At 37.7% G+C, this 17,972-nt stretch overlaps 1 protein-coding gene across 1 annotated transcript in view; it reads right to left on the minus strand.

The window, feature by feature from the left end:
* LOC101165337 (ATP-binding cassette sub-family C member 2) overlaps positions 1-17,972 on the minus strand; it is a 46,167-nt gene that overhangs the window by 4,514 nt on the left and 23,681 nt on the right. Inside the window, exons 3-29 of the mRNA XM_020709601.3 lie at positions 17,293-17,469; positions 17,034-17,171; positions 16,787-16,927; positions 16,558-16,680; positions 16,417-16,472; positions 16,079-16,334; positions 15,792-15,970; positions 14,596-14,773; positions 13,771-14,025; positions 13,103-13,168; positions 12,755-12,892; positions 12,527-12,673; positions 12,361-12,445; positions 12,209-12,275; positions 11,964-12,090; positions 9,815-9,991; positions 9,520-9,687; positions 9,141-9,324; positions 8,862-8,997; positions 7,693-7,795; positions 7,379-7,598; positions 5,520-5,674; positions 4,703-4,858; positions 2,348-2,547; positions 1,391-1,517; positions 1,189-1,290; positions 894-1,037 (exon numbers count right to left, since the gene is read on the minus strand). Coding sequence (XP_020565260.1) covers positions 894-1,037; positions 1,189-1,290; positions 1,391-1,517; positions 2,348-2,547; positions 4,703-4,858; positions 5,520-5,674; positions 7,379-7,598; positions 7,693-7,795; positions 8,862-8,997; positions 9,141-9,324; positions 9,520-9,687; positions 9,815-9,991; positions 11,964-12,090; positions 12,209-12,275; positions 12,361-12,445; positions 12,527-12,673; positions 12,755-12,892; positions 13,103-13,168; positions 13,771-14,025; positions 14,596-14,773; positions 15,792-15,970; positions 16,079-16,334; positions 16,417-16,472; positions 16,558-16,680; positions 16,787-16,927; positions 17,034-17,171; positions 17,293-17,469 — 4,005 coding nt within the window. The remainder of the gene's footprint in view (positions 1-893; positions 1,038-1,188; positions 1,291-1,390; positions 1,518-2,347; positions 2,548-4,702; positions 4,859-5,519; positions 5,675-7,378; positions 7,599-7,692; positions 7,796-8,861; positions 8,998-9,140; positions 9,325-9,519; positions 9,688-9,814; positions 9,992-11,963; positions 12,091-12,208; positions 12,276-12,360; positions 12,446-12,526; positions 12,674-12,754; positions 12,893-13,102; positions 13,169-13,770; positions 14,026-14,595; positions 14,774-15,791; positions 15,971-16,078; positions 16,335-16,416; positions 16,473-16,557; positions 16,681-16,786; positions 16,928-17,033; positions 17,172-17,292; positions 17,470-17,972) is intronic.

A 17,972-nucleotide genomic window follows, 5' to 3' on the forward strand; every position in this document is an offset into this window, starting at 1 on the left:
GAAGCGTGGTGCAAAGTGTGGTCATGGCAACAGCTACAGCGCGTACCCCGACCTCACTCTGCCGCTCATCTACCGGTAAACATCATAAGTTAATACAAGTCATCATTTCAAAGGGAAAGTTCACCTCTTTCTGCTTGTTTTTGCCCAGATGATAAAGAAATAAAAAGTCTAAATAGTTCAATTCTTCGGTTGTCACCTCCTCATTTCTGATCTCCTCCTCCTTCCAATCTCTTTCTCTTTTGCTGCATCCCAGCCTTAAAATGATTAAATTCACTTAACAGGGTAAAGGAATGGGGCGTGTCCACATATGTATTATTCAGACGCTATTGGTTAATTTTTTTGGAATTGTTCAGAAGAGTGTTCCCACTGTTGTTTGATGTGGTCAATTAGACTATTCTGAAAATGATGTTTTTCTTTATCCTAAGTCTTCACTATTAATAAAAATATCTCTTGGTGATGGAATAGTTTAATTTTTGACAATTGAAATGAAAGAACAATGTTTGTCTGGAGGTCAAGTTTAATTTTTTGTGGAGTTTGATTTGGTCTTTAACAAAAAACACTTGTTTTTAGTTTAATGATGAAACCGGGGGAAAATGTGGAATTCGTGAAATGTGAAGCCTTTAATCCTTGACATTTACTCCACTCAATATGGCATTTGAAGAACTTTTATCACTGTAATCACCTGGAATTATTAGAAGTCACGTAAATTGTCGTAAGGAGTCATGTTCAGGCACCTTTTAATTACTCCAAAATACATCAGGCTTTAATTTCTCACCTCTATTCACTAAAAACTGTAATTGCTACAACAACATAAATGCTATTATGACTATGAGTACTTCTTATTTTAGACAGAGAAGGCATAAATACTGACTAAATAACATTTGTACACATACCTTCTCAGAGCTGGCAATATTACAAGTGATTCCATGCAGGACCAGGTCTAATCCAGGTCTGTAACGGACTTTATAGTCAATAAACTGCAGCTTTCCTTCATCTGGCCACCTTTCTGGGGGTCGACAATCAGTTATCCATTTAGCCTGCAAAACAATGTATCAAAGCATATGAGAAACTACAATTCTTCATTGTATCTCCTTAATATGTGCCTGCCTAATGTGGCAAAGCATAAAGTTTACCAATATAAAGCCAAGAATAACATATAAAAACTTGAAAAAAGACAAGATGGCTCACCTCATTTTCGATTTCAGTGTATTCGCTCACTCTTTCCACAGCTACAATATTGGTCTCCAGCTCTGAGCTCATCCTAACCAGCCAGTTGAGGGTCTGTGTTACCTGCAAGACCCCAGAAGGCATGAGTACTTTCATCACCAGAGTAACCCCTGCTGAGCAGATATGATCAACATCTGCTGTAAATGTCATGACTGAAACTCACGTTAAGGGCATAGGATATGGCCAAACCAACCAGGCCACTGTCTAAAGAGTCCTTAGAAATAACAGCAAAGAGAGCGGAAAAAAACACCACCAGATTTCCCAGGAACTCTAAGCGAATGGCGAGCCATCTGTAGAGCAAACAATAACAGACATGAACAAAAAATAAGAAAGAGGTACCATTAACAGATCTGGAAAAAAAGATATGCATAAAAATAATAAAGTTGTGAGAAAAAAGGCAACATTTTGCAAGAGTAAAATCATACATCTATTATTTAAATGGTCATATTTTACAAGGAAAAATGTATGTTGTTTTTTTTTTAAGAAAGTTGTAATTTCCTGACAAAAAAAACAAAAAACTTATTTTCTAAGAAAGTAAATCAGATTCAGACAATTTCTAGAGCAGTGATGTCCATGCGGTGTCTCAGAATTGTCTGGAACATAAACTAAACGGGTAATGTTTGACTGTCTTTGTTGAAACATTTTAAAGATAAGGCGACATTTTCATATAAACATGGTTTTTGAAGCATATTTACAACTTTATTATCATAATTATTTTTTATAGTTGACTTCATTCTCATAGATTTGCTTATTTTTCTTCTTTTTTGATGGCCTTAATACTCCATCGTATTACTTCATGTGTTTTAAAAAAACAGATTTCAACATTTGCTGATAATTATTTATAATACAGTTACAGAATGTTAAAATATGTGGATCAAATTTAAGACAGTGGCTAAATTGTGTACTTTTTTTCCTGAATATTTATGTTTTAAACTAACATTGTTGTGAGCAAAATCACCTAATGATATAATTGATCCATATCTCATTTGAAAAAAAAGACATTGCAATTTTTTTGTGGGTTTCATCAAAGGGTTTGAAAAAAATATCTTAACTACAAATACATTTGATTTTTTTTGCAAATTCTTTGACATAATGGGCTTTACAGGGTTAACAGTTGTACCTGTTAGAGACGATCCACGGGTAGACACTTTTGAGGTTTTCATCAATGGTCACCTCATTGTGTTTAAGAAAACGGTCTTGATGCCTGTACGCTCTTATCACTGACAGTCCGGAAACTGTCTCCCCAAAGTGAGAGTATATAGGAGAGCGGGACACCGAGTCCAGGCGGCGCAGCTGCCTTGACGTGGCCACATAGAAGCGCTGGATAACGACAAAAACAGACAAATCAATTAAGCTGTTCTGCATAAAGTTCTTATAGATTTCCTTGATGACTGGGGAACCTAATAATGCTTTCATTCAACCACAAATAAAGAAATGTTGGGACACTGTGTGTGAGGATTAGTGCCTCTTTAGTAGAGTTTTCTTTCATGTTTCTAAGCCGTGTTTTGCTTTTGGTTCAATACATTCAGTTTTATAGGCTTGTTTTTTCTCTTCTTCAGTCTGAATACCCCCAGCTTTTGATAGATATTTATCCACAGCTCTCCGAGTTTGAGTGGTTTGTCCTCAGCCTAAGATCATGATAATAGCTGTTCATTGCCAGATCCTGTCACCTTTGTCAGGTTTTCAGGACAAACATCTTGCTACGCAGAGCTGGTTTCATGCCACAGATGGAAAAATCTTTTTTTTTTTTGGTTTATAAATGTGTCTATAAATATAATGAACGTCACATCCATGCCCTAGAATAAAAGAGGAATTGTTGTTCATAAGACGAGATGACCGTGAGAATCTCACAGCCACCTCACTATAGCCAGAAATAAAGACAAATATCTTAAATTTAAATAAAGAAAGGTCTGCTTTTCCACTCATGATACATCTGAATGTTTAGATGGGAGATTGAAGTAATGGAGATATGGTCAAAAGTGTGCCTCATTATAGCTTCATCTAAATGCAAAATGTGCAAATGCACAAAACACGTTTCTAAAGAAGACCAAATCAAAATAATAGTTGAGATTATATTTTCTGAGGTCAACTGAAACATTAGTCATTTCTAAATATTGTGTTCTGCTCATCATGTCACTCCTTAAAGAGAAAAGATGAAAAGGTACCAGGACAGAAGTACTTTGAACATTTCTATGGTTAAACTTTCACACATCTTGGGGAGTTGTTTTTTTCCTCAAAGAAAAAAAAACTACTCCATGAGGATTCATTAGGATTCATTTTGTAAATAGATTAAAATTTGTTTATAGATAAGTCATTAATTGCAGCCATAGATGGATGAAAGCCTCCGGCTTGTATATTTCACAGAGCAGGGCTGCGGTGAAAGGTCTTTGGTTCAACAGCCTCCCACCTGTTTCTTTGGGCTTTAAACACATTTAAAACATTAAAATGTGAAATTCCTATTTTATTCCTGTGCCCCTAATGGCTGCATCTAGTGTGAAAAAATAAATAATTGGCATTCCATAAATCTTGCCTAATAAAAAAAATAGTATTTATTTATCTAAGGTTTACATTCACATTGCAGGACATTTGTGTAACATGTGTGAGATTAGTTTAGATTAGTTAGATCAGATTAGTTACACTGGTTGTCATTACCCTGTTTGTCTCTAAAGGAAAAATGAGAATTCTTAGTTTCACCACCTCCAGGGATGTTTATCCCTTACGGGTTTCAGGGGTCTGCTGGAGCCTATCCCGCCACAGCTGGGTGAAGGCTGGTCGACAGTCTTCCACAAGGCCACAATCACGCACCCATGCACACACATATTCAGACCTCGGAACAATTTAGAGTAATCAATTCTCCTAACAAGCATTTTTTTGGACAGTGGGAGGAAGCTGGAGTCCCCGTAGAACACCCACGCATGCACGGGGAGAACATGCAAACTCTACACAGAAAGGTCCCAGCTAGGTCCCAGCTTCTAGCTGTGAATCAAGTGCGCTAACACAGAGGGCCACTGTGCAGCCGATTAGTTCTGTCAAATGCTGATTTAAAAAAAGGTTAATAGTGCTAGTGGGTGGCATGGGGAGTTAGTAGGAGTTCGTGCTCTTGCCTCACAGCGAGAAAGCTCTGGTTCTGGGACCTTTCTGTGTGGAGTTTGCATGTTCTCCTCGTGAATGCGTGGGTTCTTCCTCGGGCGCTCCGGCTTTCTCCCCCATTCCCAAAACATTTGTCATAGGTTGATTGATCACTCTAAACTATGTATGGGTGTGTGACAGGCTGGCGATCTGTCAGGGTATACCCTGCCTTTGCCCAACAGTAGTCAGGTTAGGCTCCGGCAGCCCTGTGATCTCGAAAGGGAAACAGCGGGTTAAGAAAATGGTTGGATGGAATTTTATTTAGAAGGAAAATGGGTCTGGGTTCTTATGGATTTAGATATTTTTTTTACTCCCATAATTCAACTGCAGATCATCCTGAGCTTACCTGTACAAAAAAGTAGATGACAGCTAGAGGAAGGATGATGATGGTGAAGAAAGGAGTGGCCAGGCAGATGACAAACAGGGTCCCCAGCACACCCAGCAGACACAAGAGCCAGGAGCGGAAGGACTGAGGAATGGCTTCATCTATTGTGAAAATGTCCTTCATAAACACATACAAGAAGTCAGTAACTATAAAAAATAAAAAGGATCACAGTCATGTTATTAGAATTTCTGAAAGATATTGTTGTCATTTTTTGTTATTGTCTAAATGTGTTTTTAAATGTTTTAAATGTCAAGCTATAGTTTACAGGTTAGCCTTTCACCTCGTTACCCACAGTTTTTCGTTTTATCACCAGTTTCCTAACCCAAACTTGGATAAGGAATGGTGGTGTTTGAACTGAAAACATTCCCAAAGTTCACTACAGGGCACCCCTAATGAGCTTGATTACTATTTCTCTGCTTGAATGTTGTAACCTTCCACTTGTATTCTCAATAAAAGGACCAAAACGAGAAGCAGTCCTTTGAGAAAAAGAATGGCAGCATTTCTTCACTATATTTGTTTCTGCCTTGTGCACAAAAACTTTGCTTGCTGGTGTGGTCTCTTACTGTGTTTCTCTTTGTCTTTTGGTGAATTTACCTTCCAGCAGATACAATAGTTAGCATCTCAATTAGGATTTATCTGAAACATTTTCTATGAAGGAGAAATCATTCAGTCTTATATGTAACAAAAGCTTCAGTGTTTTGATAATGAAAGCTAATCACCCCGACCAGCAAAATCCGCTTATCCTGAATTAGTACAAAAGTGAACAAAGCAGTCCTACCTTTGCAAAGCGGTTGACCACCCTTCCAACGGGCGTCGTGTCAAAGAAAACCATAGGGACACGCAGTATGTTATTTAGCAGCCTTGAATGAAGGATGCGAGACGCAGAAACTGAAGCATTAGCGAGGAGGAGCGTGCCAAGAAACACAAGGAAACCTGGAATAAAAGCATAATTTTCAGAAAGCAGGCAAACCTTGACAGGAGCTCAGACTGAGCTGATGTTTCACCACTTAGAAGATCAAAAGTATCCAACTTTGTCAAAAAAAAAACAATCTCAGAAGTGTTTTTTTTATGAAAAAAAGGATTTCCTGTGTGACGTGAAAAATGCATTGAATCTTACGAAAAATGTCACAGTAAAGCATTAAATAGTAGGAAAGATCTTTCACATTTTATCGTTTTAATATAATTAAGCTAAAAATGAACAAAACTTTATAGAAAAAAAAGTTGTGTATTTTAATAAACCTGGCTTTGAAAATGTTTCCTTTAGGAGACTGAAAGCATCATTCTCTCTCCACTTCCTGTTATTAAGAGGATCAGTTCTTTTTTCTTTTTTGTCATTTTCAGTTCTAATTTTTGATTTATTTAACATTTCTATTCTTTTTACCTTCTGCCCTGCTCACTTGTACATCTGGTAGACTTCTTAACTGCTCACACCTGGTTTGGTGTGTAATCACCTCAGATGCTTCATTTTGTTGATTATCCTTCAGCGTTTAGGCAAATCTTTGGAATCACTCCACAGATTTCCATCTTACATCTGTTTCCTGCAGTGTGTCATGTGTCAGATAAAACTTCTTTTTACATTTTTTTGCCTCCAGTTCTTTGAATTTTTAAATGTACTGAATTGTAACTTATTTTTTTCCTTTTTTCTGTATTGTAATTATTTATTTAGACACACACAAACTATTAATAATGAAACATTGTTGGAATTGAAAAGAAAAAAGGCTATGCTATATTTTAAACTAAGAGCACCAATAAAAAACCTTTCAAAATAAAGATTATATTAATTTATATTATTTTACATATCGTCTGTTAAAATACAACTATCCTGTTGGATCATCTTGGGTTTCAAATGCAAAGAATTCTTTGAAACTTTTTAAACACTGTTCTCTGTAGACTGAGGAGTTTTAAACGTTTCATCATTTGCATCTCAGCACCTGCTACTTATGGTGTCAATTACATTTTTTTTTCTTAAAGGCTTTCAAAATTATTCAGAAAATGACGGCATTCAGAGATTTAGTGACTGTGATTTAAAAAAAATTAAACCAAGATTTCTATGTCCTCAGCCATTCTTTTCTCCTGATGAACAGACACTGAACACCATGAAGACAGACAGTTCTTTGAGAGGAGACATCACATCAAAGACAACACCATCTGCATAAAAAATGGCTCTAAAATGTTTTGAAAAAAGGATTTTTTACCTTTACATTAGGAGAGAGTACGAATTTAGAATCAAACATTTAAAAGCAATCAAAAAAAAGTGTTTTGTAAAATAATCCTGATTTTCAAATGACGTAAAGAGAAATACTGAAGGCAGATGCACAACACTGCTGTAATGTCTGCGGTGACATCGGCACCGTAAAGCTTTTGTGAAACTAACAGCAAAGGAAATGGTAAACAGTCTCAACGAAGAGATTTTGTGCAAACAAACACATAAAAATGCGTATAAGGAAGGTTAAGTAAATTCTCATAAATGGTGACAAGTGCTGCCAACAAGGTTATATCTGTAACATGAAAACAGTGTCATTCATCACTGCTCAATGTAAAATACATTTAGTTAAGTACTTTAACTTCAGGCTCACAAAGCCACAGTTCTAATATATCATTAAAGAAAAAGTACAAATGAAAAAAAAAAAAAGTTACCCTGAGCAATTCCAAGAGCTCCAAACACACCCACTCTGGTGTCCCTCTTCCAGTTTGGATATGTCTGGTTATAGTAATCCGCTGCATCATTGGTCCAGTCACTAAGCCACAAGTTCTGACCAATGAAAGCAACGTTCTGAATAAAGTAAATGATGAAAACCATAGAGGTATACCCCCAGCCCAGGGCGCGCAGGTACTGGAGGTAGACAGAGAACTTCACCTAGACATAGAAGAGAAAGGACACCCTTAGACCCCTAAATTCAAAGATCTGGTCGTGATATTTTTGTTTGAAAAAGGAAACACAAAATGCGTACCTGTCCCGTTTCCATTGTTTCTTTCTCTATTAGTCTCTGTCCTGCCTTTGTTTCATTAGCATCTTCAGATTTTTTTACTGTACTATTTTTCCGTACTCTGACACTAAAAAAGAAGAAAAGACGACATCAAATGAGAAAACAGATCAGGGACAGAGATGCTCTTTGATGCACTGCATACATGTAAACAAAATCTTTGGATCATTTTTTTAGCTGCAAATGTGCAGAAAGAAACCCATCTGTTAAAAAAATGACCCTACATCTAGTTTTTTTGGTGCTCACAGCATCCCCCAACTTTTTAAACATTTTCTCTAAAATGCTGGGAAATGGAAATGTGCATGACAGTTTCTTTATTTTGGTTCTTGTGTCCAAGTGGAAATGGCAGGTCTTTTTGCTTTCTTCTACAAAAAATAAATAAATAAATACACTTTTCAAGCCTTAAACTGTGCTGCCATGTCCACAGAGAAAAGCAGCTCAGAATTATTAGCTCACAGTGAACTCCTCTCTGTGAGGACTTCTTCCTAACCTTTACAAAGAAGCTATGGCTGTTAGGTCTTTTCTAAATGTGTGATAAATGTCAGCATTTAAGCCTTGATTTGTAGAGATATAGAGCTTCTTGAGCTAACAATTTCCAGGATCATTGAATGGTGTGAGTAAGAGGTGAATCCAGGGGTTTAGCTCCTGGGAATAATAAAAAGTGATATATTAAAAAATAAATGAAATAAAAATATTTGTAAATAACATTTTTACATTTGAACGATGATGAACTGAAGATATAAATGTCTTTTTTTCTGCCTTTTAGCAACACTGAAATGCCAAAAGGCATCAGGTGCTTTTTTTCAGGGTCATTGTTGTTTTCTGGCTTTTGCTCTGCCAGCACCAGCCTGAATGCTCCATAAGAGTAAACATGCTTTTTTTTTAAGATGCAAAGATACCCGTCAGCTGGAAGAAACTGAGTTTTTCAGTTTCTATCGTTAAATACATATTTTATTTAAAATAAAAACTACCGGTAATGCAGAAGTTATCTGACTTTTCATGGTCCGCTGAATATGAAAGTCAGTTCATTTTAATAAAATTCTCTTGATTGAAATCTTAGATCACAAAAACACGTGTTGCTTTTATTTATAAAGCTGTATTGATTGTTGTTTGTGTTTATTTGAGCTTTTTCAGACCTGCTGCTGCGCTGGCTGCGGCGGATGCTGTTCTCTCTCTTCAGAGTAAAAGAAACCGTGTCTTCCAGAGGAGAGTCTGGCTGAGTATCCTCTCTCTCAGGGATGATTTCTAAGTCTTCCGTATCCTGGCAACCATCTGAATGAGTATTTATCAAACAAAGCAAACACTGTTTGTCAACATAACATTAAGGATGTTTAATTAGAGGCTCTGATTAAAGCTAAAAAAGCGCAGCAATATGTTCAATTGATGTTTCAGACGATGGGGGAGACTGTAAATACCTTTGTCTGACTTGGTCTGATTGTTCTGCTCTTTGGCATACGTGTCCAAAAACTCTGAAAAAGCTCCTTTGCTGGCCCGAAGGCTGTTATAGGATCCAATCTCAGAGATCTTTCCATCCACCAAAACCACAACTTCATCCACATAGGGCAGGAAGCTTACTCCATGAGTCACCAGAATACGGGTCTGCAGACAAACACAGCTCTCAGTCAGATCAGTTAAAGGCAGGTTTATGTGGATATTGGAAGTTCAGTTTTAAAGCTTTATGTTTTTGTTGTACCATTTATAACACAAACACCTACAAAATTTGTTTTAGGTTTTTTAAGCCTAGATTTCTAAAAAGTGTCTCCTTAAAAGAATTCATACACACAGTGCACTAACCTTGTGTTTGAGAACTCCGTTTGGTCCAATAACTTTATCAAACAGATGCTTTCCCACATGCGAGTCCACGGCAGACAAAGGGTCATCTAATAAATAAATATCAGCCTGACTGTAAGCTGCTCTGGCTAAGCTCACTCGCTGCTTCTGGCCTCCTGACAGGTTGATGCCCTAAAGATAAAAAAACAAGAAAAGGCAAAAGATATCTTTAATCATCTAACATAAGGTCATGTATTTGCATTTATAGACAAAAAGACAAAGGTCATCAATCCTTTCCATGTAAAACCCTCAAGCTTACTTTCTCCCCAATCTCAGTGAGTTCTCCTGCAGCCAGCAGCTTCAAATCAGGTCCAAGGGCACAGGCCTGTATCACCTCTTGGAATCTCTTTTCTTCATGTGGAGACCCGAACAAGATATTATCCCTTAAAGTAGCATTTTGAATCCAGGCTTGTTGTGGCACAAATGCAAGGGAACCCTGAAGAGAAAGAAAGCAACAAAATGAGACGGTGTTTCTGCCATTTTCCCAGAAAATAAAAAAGGTGTGAGAAACTCTCAATACCCAAAACCACTTGGGTTGTATTTTCTGAGAAAAAAATGTTGCTTTTTTCTTTTCACTTCTGATAAATATAAAGGAAAAACTTTCTATATTGATTCATTCAGATCCCATTTTGAGGTCATCTTTAAATCTACAGGAAATAATATTTGGTAGCACATAACAAAAGATAAAACCATGTGAATCCATAACACAGTACCACAAAAAGTTAAAGACTCACTGTGATCATCTTTAAATCTACAGTAAACATGTCCCCAGTGGTCTTTTAAATATGATGTTGCAGTTTTGGCTTGGAGCAAACCCAGCCTTCCTTCCCGTCACCACTAAGTGAACTATCTTTTACGGGCAGAACAAAATTGGAGCAATCCAGCCGAACAGTTTGGAGCCAGATATCAGCTCAGGGGCCTCATTTATAAAACTTTGTGTAGGATTTGCGTCAGAAGTGGCGTACGGATGAAACATAGGACGTGCGTACGCACAGAAATATTCGGATTTATAAAACTGTGCGCACGCACATCCTACGCATCTTTCCCTTAATAAATCACAACCAATTCTAAATGCAGCGCAGCTTTTGCGGCTTCATGACACGCCCATAGTTGCCCATAAATAGTCCGTGAAACACCCACAAATGAATATTAATGTCTTGCGAGATCATGGCAAACACAGAGAGGAAATCAAAAACACGGAACTTCACTCAATGTGAAGTAGAAGTTATCGTTGGCGAGGTGGAAAAGAGGAGAAAAATGTTGTTTGGAGGGCACAGTGTGGGCATTACTAATGCCAAAAAGGCATTTGAGTGGCGAACGGTGGCAGACTCCGTAATGCTGCAGCCTCACGACCTCGGGGGGGGGGGGAAATTGATCAGCGCAAATGTAATTGCTTGTTGTTGATTTGTGAACGGCTGAGACATTCGCCTTACTTTGTTTCATCAAAAATAAAACAAACTAAAGGCATATGCATGAATACCATAATTCCATAGCTTATGAAGAAATGTTTTAATATGAAAACAACTTTCCCCAATGGACAATTAGTGCGTCCGCACGCCCGCACCTATATCTGCTCCGCCAGACGGACACATTAACGAGAATATCAGTTTTGTACATTATTTCGTTCTGTTAACTATATTATTTATGAGGATGAATTGCACAACATACCAATATTGCAGAACATATTTCACTTTTCTTTTTGCAAATAAGTGTTCATTTGAATTTCTGTTGTAGTTTTCGTTTGATTTTCTTTTTTCACTGGTGATCGATCAAACGGGTGTTCGTGTAGGCTGTTAATTGTAAGACTTGCTTTGTGAAGTCTTCATGTTATTTATGAGAGGCAGTATTGTCATTTTCACTTTCACGTGTTTCTGCCATCTGCCGACGGCGTCGCCGTTTCTCATTTCACCCGTTTTTGTGCGTACGCCTGGGTCAGAGCTTGCGTGAAGGACCGCACATTTTCCCGTCAAGTTTGCTTTTTATAAATATCAACTACTGCGTAGAGAGTGGCGTACGCCTTCTTTTGTGCGTACGCAACGTTTATAAATGAGGCCCCAGATGAGGAAAACGAAGATGTACGTGGATCTAGTCGTCTATAAGTGGATGCATAGAATGAGACGGAGCAGGAAGTTTATGGGTTGCCATAGTAGCTTCTATGTCACACCCACAAGCTTTTTCCAACGGTATGTTTTCCATCTGCTCCTGATTCACATTGATTTGATTAAAGAAATAAGAAATGCAATTTTAAGCTTGAGTTTCTTTATGTCCTCCATCATCAGAAAAATGCCACAAGAACATATTAAAAACACCAAAAACTCAAATTCTTATCAGGGTGATTCTTTAAGAAAACTAAAAGAAAAATATTTTTAACTCAGCAAAAAAATGTTCCTTTTCCTAACTCTAGTCACCTTGATGTTGATGAAGCCTTCAGTGCAGTGCATTTCCCCCAGCAGGGCTGACATTAGAGAAGACTTCCCTGAGCCAACAGCTCCCACTACAGCTACAAGACGGCCAGGTTCAATGTCCAGTGAGACACTGACAGACAGAATGAATATGTTCAACACCAAAAAAAAACACAATATGAACAAACATTTGGCAGCATTTCACTGCAATATGAGGAAGCTTTATCGTTGAATAAAAAAAACAAGCATACTCTTTCAGGAGAGGCTCTGCATCCCTTTCCCAAGAGAAGGAACCGTTTCGTACGCTGACGGCTGAGTCTAGCAGATGAAAACAGACACACTTTTCAGTCAAATGTTCTCTACACAGCTGGGAGGAAAGCAAGTATTGTGATCGCAAACCTACCAAAGCTGGGGTCATGCCGCACAATGTCAGGTTCAAGATCTTCACCTCCAAGAAACTTCTCCAGTCTCTTTTTAGACACTCCTGTCTAAAATGCCAGAGGAAAATTATGAGGGCTTTAATTATAAGTTAGCTGCATATGGATGGTGAATGTTCAACTTTTCCTTACTTGCACAATAGAAGCAATTAGCATGGGCAGCATGGCGAGGGGAAACCGAAGAATGTTGAAGAGCGAGATGGAAGTGAAAGCTTTCTCAGCCGTTAAAATGTTGTCAGGGCTTACGAGAACAAATACTGCAAAGGAAGCCAAAGAAACCTGCAAGTGAAACGATGCAAACACCATGAGGGAAAATACAGGTGTAGAAACCATGCTCATAAATTTATTATAATAACAAACCAGAGCAGGAGCACAGCTGAAGATAAATGTAGAAACTGAGGACAAATAAGCAAACTTCTTCATGACCTTCAGCTCTTCACCCCTAATGGACTCAACCTGAGACTGAAAGGAGGGCTCCCATGCAAACAGCTTCAGAATCTGTAGGATGGAAGACAAAGAGGGACATGGTAAGGGATGCCATGGTAAAAAGGAAAATGTTCTTTTTCTTTTTACATTTCATTTAGAAATACAAATTCTGCTAAAATTGTAAACTGACATTACTATTTTATACATGTTTCAATTAGTAACACAGTTCATGAAGGAAACATGTCAAACATAAACCTCAACAGAATCAATGAGTGCACTCACCTTGACCCCATTGAGTAATTCATTCATGATTTTCATTCTCTTGTCTTTGAAGTTCATGTTTTGCACCTGAAAACAGCACATATTGCAAAATTAACTTCACACAAAGATAAAATAACAGGTTTTGTTACATTCGTGGGAGGAATGTGAACTTCCAACATCAAGTTAAAAAAATCTGGTTTAGGCAGAAGCTCTTTTCTAATGTCTGCGGACTTCATGTTTTATGTCAAGCATGGTGTTTTTATTTCACAAAAATGTAAAGTATTCCAAAATTTAAAAAAATGCAAGATTTAAAACTTAGACTTTTTTTAAATTAATTTCTTTGGTCAATAAAATCCTGGAGGCTTCACTTCAATATTTGTGATGTCTTATGGGCATTAAACAGCTGGAGATTTTACATTACATCTGGATTCACTGAGTTAACTGAGTCTTCCATTTTTCTAAATCTATCATATCAGTGACCTAAATATTGGAATTAGAATGCAGAGAACAATCCTATTGTTAAAGAAAAATATTATTTACTCCCACTATAGTGGATTATCCTTTTCACTATTTATCCCATCAAAGAGAATAAGTCCCTCTTTTTTTTACCTTATTTTCCAAATCAATTATTGCAATTACTCTCAGTGCAAAGTACGTTACACCAATCGTGACTAATTCATCTTTCCAACCTGGTATTTCCTGGCCTGTGTGGCAAGTAGTCCATTGATGGGGACCATTAGCACCATAACTAGCAGGCCTGCTAACACCGAAGGTCCCAGCTCCAGCCACAGGAAAACAATGGACACAATAATCTGCAGAGGGCAGGACCACAGCAGGTGGATGAAGTTGGTCACGTCGTTGAAGCGCTGGGCATCTGCTGACATGAGGTTCACCGTTTCCCCAACTGTTGACTCCTTACGAGTGTCATTAGACACTACCAGAGCCTTAAAAACGAGAGGAAAGGAAAAAAAAATGTAAGAAAGGGAGGTTGTCTGATTCTGAAATATGCACTTACTCAGTAGATCAGGACTAACAGAAACGTTTACTCCTTTTAGCTTAGAAATCGCTGACTCGTGGAAGCACAGCAACCTTCTAAGTCATTAGAGAGAAATTCTACCTGGTATTCAAGTGTGTAATTACAGCTGAACACAACAACACACAACATTGAACAGCTCATTAACCGGCTATTGTGGAACTGCAGAACACCCATAAATGACATGTCAGGCAATTTTCCCTCTATATAGTGACATTGTTTTCATGGCATACATTCGTGAAAGAGATTTTCAGCCTAATAACTGCCTGCCAAGTCTCTTTATTGGGTGTCAAAAACTACTAGTAGTAATTTGTTTTGTCCACTAAAGTTCTGCTGTTGACCATTTTATGGATTAGTGAGTTATGTTCTCCAAATTCAACTGAAATGGCATATTTTAGGCACGGTAGCAAAAATGTTGTCAGATTTAAAGAGAAAAAGTGTTTTTATTTCTCTTCCTGTTTAAATTGTAAAACATGTTTACCTTTTTATAGACAGCAGCCATCACAGCAGTGCGGACCTTCATTCCCAGCACAAAGCAACGCTGGAAATACTGCTGCAGGAACAGAGACTGCAGAATGGCCACCAGCAGTAGCAGCACCGCATACATGTAACCTTCCCAGACAAAACTGTTCGGGTTCTGTGTGAAGGAGATCATCAACCTAAAGAAACAATCAGGGTAAAAGAGGCATTTTTAAAGCATGTGGTTACATTCAATGATTTCATCAACACCATGGTTTTGTTTGTGGCATGTTTTATGCTCATTCCCCCCTCTTCACATGTGTCCCTCTGCCTGGCACTGTCAGTTAATAATTAAACAAATCAATGAACAGTAAATAGTTAAACTGTCTCTGGACATTTACAAGGTCAGACAAGGTTACTTCAAACCACTCAGGTGGAACGGATGCAACATTTCCATTAATATTTTTAAACAGTACTGCCAATGTAGTTAGAAACATAGGCTCAGAAAGTTACAGTTTCTCGATTGCTCTTAAGATTCACCTTTTGGTTAAAACATTTTTTTTTTTAAAAAGGACCAACATTTTTGCACCTGAGTTCAGGGGAGAGTAAAGACTGAAAGCTTTTGCTTGTTGAAGATCAGTACAAATCGTTTGAGGCTTTTTGAAATTGAGAGTCATAAGAGCAAAAAAGAAGACTAAAACACTGCAAACACAAAGATTTTGGCTTTACTATGTACCTAAAAAAAGAACAAAGTACTTTTTATTAAAGAAAGCAAAAAAACAGCGTATTTTAAGAAAAATGTAAAAGAAAATACGATCTCAGAAGTGGAATTAGTGATGTTAGTGATAAAGGAACAGCAAAGTGAAGCCATAATTCAACAGTAAAAACTGCTTTATTGACTAAAAATAAACTAACCTAGACTTACCTTTTTGTATTACAATAGATTGATTTTTGATTTTTTTTGATTTTATTGATTTATTTCAAGCATTGTAGTCAAAGCAATAAAGAATTTACACATATTTATCAAACTCATTACAGAAAAGATGAAATGCATAGAATAAAAAGACAGAAAATAAAACTAAAATGTCACTTAAATCAAATTTGCTTAATTAAATACAGTGATCATTAACTGAAGTATAAGTAGAGATTCAAGTAAAATTTAGTAAAACAAGGTTACGAACATCCAAAACAAATGAAAAAGCACAAAATCTCACTTACTTAAGGAGTTGAGGACTGACAAAAGCCAGCAAGTCCTGCAGAAGTTTGAAGAATGCCGATTCTATCAGAAGCCATTTGAACGTTTTATACATAGTCGAAAGCAACCATGAATTGGGATAGTCTTCTTCCTTCTTTTCCTTTTTCTTCTTTTTCTTTTCTGTGCTTTTTCCTTTGTCCTCCTTAAATATGAGAAGAGTCTTCAGGAACACATTTACAGATTCTACACTTCAAGAAAAAAGCAGCCGTTCACAAGTGTGTGTGTGTTTTTTTATGTTCTTTGTTCTCACCATCATCAGAGCATCCCGACTCACACCTTTCCCCAAACCGTTGGAAATGCCATTTTCAGAGGCTTCTGCCTGAGACCTTCCTTTGTGTATCACGAGATGTTTCTTCAACTTGTTCTGATACCGAACTCGAGCCGCAGCTAACTCAAAATCCATGTGGTGCTGAAAACGTTGGCTGAGGTAAGAGGTGCCATCTTTCTCATTCAGATCCCACATGTCCTCCTGAACCAGAGGTCGCTTGTAGCCCGTCACAACCATGCTGCAAATAAAAACGAAAGTAAAGGATACTATAGAGTACCCTGATGGATGTTTACTTGGATTTTACTGAATGAAGAATCTACCTGTTGAACCAGTTGAAGGTGATTCTGCTCAGAAATGACGCACCTATTTCTGGATTCTGAGGTGGGAAGAGGAAATGACAAACATCACACAGGTAAAGATGAATAATGGTGAAAACATATTAGTGACCGTATGAGGAATACCCTTTTTGCCCGTTCCCTCGCCTCTGGGGTGATATCAGCTATAGCAGAGAGGACAAGTGCAACCAATTCCAACCCAAAAGAAATGTGGAAAAGGCTAAATCGAGGGATATCACTGACTTCTCCCTGAAAACAAAGATGATGGGGATAAAAAAAGTGACGCACGTACAAAAGAGCATCCATACATTTAATTCTCCTTGCTAACAACTTCCTTTGTGGTCTATGTTCATACCAGTTTTAGTGCGTCTCTGATGAGAGTCTGGAAAGTGAAAACGTCACACAGAACCAGCAACAGCCAGAAAAGAAAAAGGCTGGCAGAGTCCACGGCTCCTTCCCTCCGCCTCACTCCTTCCTGACACAGCAGCACAAGGATCTAACAAAGGAGACATGTCAACATTAAAAATAGATTAAAAAAATTAAAGACCCTGAATTGAGTTGAGCAATCAAGCAAATATTTGTCAACAATGTTAATTATTTACCCATGTCACAGCAAAGAGCACAGGATTTGTGTAGTAAACAGGTGCATTTTTAACTGTTGAGCTACTTGGACCAAAATCCTCTCCTAATGTGACCGCCAAGCCCGCGATGGCTGTCAGGAACAACAGAGCCACCACAAACTGAAGAGAAGGGAGTCAAAGAAGAACACGTTGAGGGTGCTTCTGCCCAAGATAAGCTTTATCTTCCTCTCAACATCATATAATCATAAAAGAGATGTTTGTATTTGTCTGTCTGTGTTACCTGTTTACATAGATAGAGCCTGGTCAAGTGTTTTGTGTTTACTCTGGTTCTTCTGCAGAGGGACATGAGGTGGTGAGGAACAAAGAGCCACAGGAACCCCAGAGGGATCCACACCAGCACGGTCTGCTCCACGCATTTTGGCAGATCTGGATCCTCCCGATCCAGATATGAAGCATTCTGGTGACACACAAATGAACAATCAACAACAAGTGTTTGAGAATCGCATTGACTATAAAAACATAGTAATCGTTGAAGACCAGGGAGACCTGATCACCAACCAGTCATTATTAATTTTCTTAAGAAATCAAGGATTGTTTAAATGGTTTAACATGTTAAATTTATAATACCGTTTCACCATTTTACCTCATGTCGTACTGGTGCTAAGAACACTGTTTAAATGTTTAATTTGTGAAGAATTGTGCAAGTTTAGCTTTGCATGCAAAATGTTAAAATGATTTTCAACCTTTACCTCAAAACTACCGGTAGTCAGATTCACTGAGATTATCAAGTTCTTTGTACTTTAAACGTAGAAACCATACAGTCAATGTAGTTTTACAACTTATTTTTCTTAGGTTCTATCCTACTTTTTCTTTACTCATATCTCTTTCTTTTTATTATTAAAAAGCTTGCCCAATGCATCAAAATTAAAGCAAGCATGTTCAGTGCACCCACTGCACCAA

Source organism: Oryzias latipes, chromosome 15 (assembly GCF_053564925.1).
Source record: "Oryzias latipes strain Hd-rR chromosome 15, Olatipes_Hd-rR_3.1".
Classification (NCBI taxonomy): domain Eukaryota; kingdom Metazoa; phylum Chordata; class Actinopteri; order Beloniformes; family Adrianichthyidae; genus Oryzias; species Oryzias latipes.